Genomic DNA, 6,409 nt, shown 5'->3' with positions numbered 1-6,409 from the left:
GTCAATATTACAATTTAGTTAGTTTACATCAAGTTAATACGAAACGTCACAGCCAACGAGTAAGGAATTTTTGTCCTTCGGAGTCTTAACTAATATTATGCCCTCCTTATCTCTTTCCCACATAAGTTCGAACAATACTTTTATGACACTCAGTAACCGGAAAAGAATAGTTGATTTCTATACAATCTTTTACAAAGCGAAATTATTTACTTAACTAAACTTTTCACAGGATAGTTATGTACTTATGATGACAAATTATATAAAGCTTGTATATATAAATTCTTCATGTTAATTCTGTTCGTGTCAAAATAAAGACCCCCGGTATAACGAGTAATAATGAAAAAATAAACGACTCCCAGGCTAAGTTTTCCGTGCGCCGGCGAAACCGGGGGCCGTACAAAACCTGTGGGAATCTGAGACGCCGTCTAACAACGTCGTACGATCTAATCATGGTTTACATAACTTTTTTGGTACCCCTCCCACCCGTCTAACTCACGGTTCGTCCTTTACCAGATAGACGAAGGACATAGGACGCACACTAGCCTAGACGGTGGTTGTCATGGTCGTCCGACAACGAAGGACACTTAGCGAGACAACAGTCTCAACTCCCCTTAATTAGTTATAGAGTAATAGAGGAGATGAAAAGAATGACCGTTATGAGACGTTGTCCTTGTGGGAGTCCAGTAGCATGTCACCTAGCCGACGCTCCCTAACCTTATTTCTTATTTGGGTCTGTAGTGTTTATGTTTAGCGGGAAACTTGGGTTTACGTTGAAATTCTCTAACACAATCTCTTGATGACACGAACAAACAAGTTTGAAATTGGTTATATAAACCCCTTGCCAATATAACGGAAAACGTACGTACCTAAAACTGAAAAGTGCAGGACGTAAATATAAATTAACTTAAGTAAACTTAACTTGACTAACAACGAAACGATATTGGAGACGATTCAGAGTAAGACAACATAGGTTAATTAAGGTGTGTAAGTTAGTTAAGGTCTCCCCAACTAAAGTGATCTAAATGGAGTATTTCGTGGTCCTACCGGCTCACCAATTCCGCAACCTGATATTCTAGGTTACCCGTTATCGGGAGCAACCCAAGCTAGGGTGAGACCATCTATATGACATAATAATTAGACTAATTACGTAAAACCAAACTCTGATTCTCTCTCCAATTCGTCTTTTTGCTGGTCAACGTAAAGTGATCTGTTACCGTTGTTCTCGTCAACGAATTTGCTCCACTTATAATCTTCGACAAACGGTACCACCCGAGACCACTCTACATATTTAATTTTTCGTGGAAACAATAAGTTGAAGCTTTGGGTAGTCTAAACATTGTTAGACAGTTACAAGCCTACACGTTAACACTACCTTTTTAGACTACGGTATGGTCCTTTCCAACACTTGTCAACAGTAAGACTATGTCACCGAATGAACAGAGCGCATTGTATGTCGAATTGAGCAGATATATAGCATTGGTCCATTCAATTGCTGGTGAACAACACGTTGACACTGACCTTTCTTTATAACAAAATAAAATGAAAAAAACTTCTTCCCCGTCCATTTTATTGTAAAAAGAAGAGGGACGAGGAAAAGTGTATGCGAATAAATGCATCATATTCCCATGTACAAAACAAGATTTTATTGACGGCTACACGACCTTATTTGTTTATTATTCAATTTGTACAATCGCCAACCTTCATATAAATTTCCATGGACGTGACTCGAGGTCGTGCCGGGACGTCGAATACCTGGACGTCGGCCTTCAGACCGAGGTTGAAGTCCATCTCGGTCCGGTGCGGCGGGAGGGACTCCGTGCCATTCCAGTCGTCTTTCGGGGCGGAACAAGGTGCAGGCACTTGACCTTGGCTGCCTGTGCGGGGGACGCTGCTGCGGCACCGGGGCCGTTACCTCCTTCGAGACACCCAGGCCCCCCTTCAGTACACCTCGCCTCTAGTGAGCGGCCCAGCCCTTCGTATATTTGTCTGTATGTGGCCCTCGGTATAAAAGGTTTGTACACCGCTGGTCTAAATGGAACCATGTACATACTATATGAAGGGAAAAAGTTACATTTTTAGCAGGGTGTGTGTTAATTGGTATTTGTTTTCTAGGTTCTGCTCTGAATGACGGTCAGTGGCATTCGGTGGATCTGAACTCCAGGCGAGGTCGTCTGAGCATCATCGTGGATAAAGAGGAAGGAGGCAGCGCTCACGCCACTCATTCATTTCCTGTCACTGTAGAAAGTCACCTCTTCTTTGGTGGTAAGATGCAATTTCAACATGTCCAACATCAAACAGCTCTCTGGGAGTTTAAGATGTTAAAAAATAGTTAAGAAAAGTAAATTGTGATTTTTTAACAGAGGTGTTCCCCAGAGAACTACATTTTTAACTATCATGCAGTTTTTTGATTTTGACAGCTAAATACAAATTATACTCACAGGTCACATTGTAATCAAGTCATATATTTTTTATATACATTTTTTTTTATATTCGGGATTGTGGGAAACGGTATTTCGATCTCTCTGTCTTCACACACAAACTGGAAGATTGACAATAAAGTTGACTTTGACTTTGATATATCTTTGTGTCACCTCTGAAAACATGTTTTATTTGACAGAATTGTTTATGTTTGGAGAATGACTGTCTTTTGTAAGAGCTCTTTTTTTCTTTTTAGGTTGTCCTCCTGAAAATGATAGGCAGGAGTGCAGAAACCCCTTCAATATCTTCCAGGGATGCATGCGTCTCTTAACTTTGGACGACCAAATCGTGGATCTGATCATGGTGCAGAAAAAGCAGCTGGGAATCTACAGCAACCTGCAGATAGATATGTGTGGAATCATTGACAGGTCAGTTTCCCAAAATATGTTCATTAATATCTGTTAAGACACAGGTATTGTGCTTTGCTATTACACCTACAAACTTCCCAAATCAGCCTTGAGCTTTTGCTAACAATGCAATGCTAACCAGTTCCAAACCTCAGTTCTCAAAGAATCCAACGTTGAGAAAGCTTTTATTAGCTCTGTTAAAATATCCAATATTAAAGGTTTGACATCCTTTCCACTGTTTGGTTTTTAAATTCATACTGTACCAGGAGTGGGATTTGAACCCACTCACAAGTCCTCATGGTTTAAATCATTCATTTGTAGATGAAATTATGTTGTTATCTGGCTTTTCATGAGTATCAAAGGACAGACTTTTCCTATTACGGATCACCAGGAAATTAAGTTAAACTCCAACTGTTGTTGCCATTATGAAATCTGCTTAATTAATACTTAATTTACCAGGAGTGGGGTTCGAACCCACGAGGGCTGATGCCCATTGGATCTTAAGTCCAACGCCTTAACCACTCGGCCATCCTGGTACGCATTGGTAGCTCATGATACATTAAGATCACCACTTTAATGGACTAGAGTTCTAACACACAAGGATCCTCGCGATTACACTCGAGAAGTAATTACTGTACCAGCAGTGTGATTTGAACCCTCCTAATTACATCCTGGTGTTTTTAAACCAATGTTTAAATGTCTCAATTCATGTCAGTGGGCTTGTCAAGAGTATCAAAGGACAGACTTTTCCTGTAGAAATAATACCACCAGGGAATTAAGCTAATTTGCTTATCTAATACCTCTGATGTTGCTATTATGAAATGTGTTCTAATTAATTTCCGGCATCACTTCAATAATACTTTAAATTTACCAGGAGTGGGGTTCGAACCCACGAGGGCTGATGCCCATTGGATCTTAAGTCCAACGCCTTAACCACTCGGCCATCCTGGTGATTTCTGTTGTCTTCTATCGTCTTGAATTAAACTTGAACAATCACAGCGGACAGACAGCTCACTGTGGGGACAGACAGCTCACTCTAGGGGGACAGACAGCTCATTGAGGGGACAGACATGTCTCTGAGGGGACAGACAGCTCACTCTGAGGGGACAGACAGCTCTCTGAGGGGACAGAAAGCTAACGAGCTAAATAAGTACTTTTTTGAACTTTAAAGCATGTAAACATTCACAGTAGAGCAGCGGTTTTCAAAGTGTGAGGCGCGCTTCCCCGGGGGGATGCCAAAGAGCTTCAGGGAAGGCGCAGCGTGAGAAAAAAATAAAGAGAATTTCAGCTAGTTAACTTCAGCTAACTTTATGCGAGCTGCAGCATGGATCGACTTTTTGTGAAGTTACCTAAAGTGAGAGAGGAGACAGCGTCTGGCAGAAAACGTCACTTGTACACTTTTGGCTGTCTGAGGCAAGAATGTAATCGCCGCATTCAGCTGTTATAGGCATGCCAACTTGATGCTCTGCTCACGGATGACTCGATGAGCATAAAAGACTGTTAAGATGATGACCTTACGTGTGTAAATATATATTTTTCTTTGAGGGGGTCTGCCCCCAAAAAACAGTTTTAAGTCCTGAGAAAGTCAAATAAAATGGTGTATAAAACTACACTGCCCAGCCAAAAAAAAGTAACCGCTTTGATTTAACTAGGCCAGTAGGTAAGGACTTTCCACTGGATAATAATACCCCTGCATTATAGCAACAACAACAACAATAATAATAATAATTGGGAGGGGGGGGCGCAGCTGTTCTTATGTTCTCTGAGGGGAGGCTCACCTTCCCACACTTTGAAAACCCCTGCAGTAGAGGAACAAAATATGTATATAAATAATAAATAACCTAAAAATGAACAGAATATTTCACAACTGTGATCACACGTGTCCTAACAGTAGGTTGATTTGACTCAAACCCTCAAACCAATCAGTTACATGAAATGCAAAGGAAGGTCAAAGGTACGTTTATTTAGGATAATAAGAGCAGCATATTTGACTAAACAGTGTTAATCTCAATGATGATAAATTATAGTATGAATATATGTCTCATCAGCGAGAATATAAGACTGCTGAGATAGCTCCAACATAAGGAGCAGAAAAAGAGAGAGATGAGGGAGGTAGTGTAGAACAAATCGGTTTTCTGTTTGGGTGACACGCCAAATAGCAGCACAATTATGAGACAATTACAGCCCTTCCCTCGGGTGCAACACATACATACACCCACACACACACAAACACACAGAAAAACAGACACACATTTGCAGTAATTTTGATTGTTCACACTAACATACACATTAATATTGAACTAACCACACATCCTTGCAAGATAAGGAGAATTTGCTTGAGTGGTTTTAATTAAATGCCTCCCTGTTTTTGCATTAATTAGATTATTATACAGTCATTGCACAGATCTAACTGCTCACTGACAATCACCCACAAAAGGCCTGTTATCCAGTAAAAAGAGATAGAACATTATCCTTATGCTCTCTTGCTGCAATACCGCTCAGATATATTGCACTGTGCAATCAGTTGGCAAATGGACTCTCTGCCATACTTCAGAACAGGTTATTACTCTGTTATTGTTGCCAGCAGCAAAGGGTGTTATTAGCTAATGCAAACACCCCATTAACATGACAACTAGAGTTCAAACACACAAGGAGCCTAGCAATTACACTCGACAAGTCATTACTGTACCAGGAGTGGGATGAATCCATTCTGGTGTGGTGTGACAAACTTCTCCTGTAGAAAGGGAATTAAGCTAATTTGCTGAGAATTTCCTTAAGAAATCCAACTAGTGTTGCTTATCTACTACCTCTGTTGCCATTATGCAATCTGCCCTAATTAACTTCAATAACACTTTAATTTACCAGGAGTGTGGTTCGAACCCACAAGCGCTGATGCCCATTGGAACTTAAGTCCAACGCCTTAACCACTCGGCCATCTTGGTTAGTTTTGTCAGCTTTTATAGTCCAAATTTTGTGTGGTTTTCCCCTTCTTGTCGTGCGTTATATAGGTTTTTGGGCATGGTAATTGTCTGCAGAGTTTCTCTCCCACACACTCCCCCTCCTGCCTGAAACGTCTCCTTTGTTTACTTCCAGAACATAGTGACATAGGGCTGTCCCGAATACCATTTTTCGGGCTCCGGATATTCGGTAGTAATCAGCAGCGAATATTCGAATATTCAGTATTGTTGTTTTATAGTTATTTGTTAATGTATACAACCCAATTTGTGTTCTTTGAAATTGAAAAGGATATTGCATTGTGTTTGTTACTTTCGTTGCAGTTGTATATGTCTTAAGTGTAATTTGGCTTGGCTTCCTATTTTTTATGGACATGCTTTGATTTTGAAGGAGAGTTAGCGCTGTTGACAGGAAGTTGTTGTTGCTATGGAAACAACGTGACGAAGATTAACGGAGAAAAGTAATATCTACATATAAAGACGGAGAAAGTAAACAATAACGTTTATGGTTAAGTGTTAGCACCCCCCAAAGAGGCACAAGCTCTTACGTTGATATTGGAGATTTCAATCAATTCTATTTGGAAAAAAAACGGGAAAAAAACAAAAAAACAAACAACGAATATCCGAATA

The 6,409-nt window shown here is 40.3% G+C and overlaps 1 protein-coding gene and 3 non-coding genes across 4 annotated transcripts; 1 reads left to right on the top strand and 3 right to left on the bottom strand.

The window, feature by feature from the left end:
* Positions 1 to 1,714: 1,714 nt before the first annotated feature.
* On the top strand, positions 1,715 to 2,846 carry LOC104952029 (contactin-associated protein-like 5; the record flags this gene model as incomplete). Its single annotated transcript, XM_010778785.1, has 3 exons — positions 1,715 to 1,850; positions 2,113 to 2,262; positions 2,675 to 2,846. Coding segments are annotated over exons 1-3 (458 nt in total), but the record flags the coding sequence as incomplete, so codon positions are not given.
* A 432-nt stretch (positions 2,847 to 3,278) lies between these two features.
* Positions 3,279 to 3,361, bottom strand: trnal-uaa (transfer RNA leucine (anticodon UAA)). The gene has a single exon. It is a non-coding gene; the product is annotated as a tRNA-Leu (tRNA).
* Positions 3,362 to 3,693: 332 nt separating this feature from the next.
* On the bottom strand, positions 3,694 to 3,776 carry trnal-uaa (transfer RNA leucine (anticodon UAA)). Its single transcript has one exon. It is a non-coding gene; the product is annotated as a tRNA-Leu (tRNA).
* Positions 3,777 to 5,684: 1,908 nt separating this feature from the next.
* Positions 5,685 to 5,767, bottom strand: trnal-uaa (transfer RNA leucine (anticodon UAA)). Its single transcript has one exon. It is a non-coding gene; the product is annotated as a tRNA-Leu (tRNA).
* Between the last annotated feature and the right edge of the window lie 642 nt (positions 5,768 to 6,409).

The sequence above is a fragment of the Notothenia coriiceps genome, unplaced genomic scaffold (assembly GCF_000735185.1).
Source record: "Notothenia coriiceps isolate Sejong01 unplaced genomic scaffold, NC01 NC01_scaffold00019408, whole genome shotgun sequence".
Classification (NCBI taxonomy): Eukaryota; Metazoa; Chordata; class Actinopteri; order Perciformes; family Nototheniidae; genus Notothenia; species Notothenia coriiceps.
This window is presented reverse-complemented; position numbering and strand designations above follow the sequence as displayed.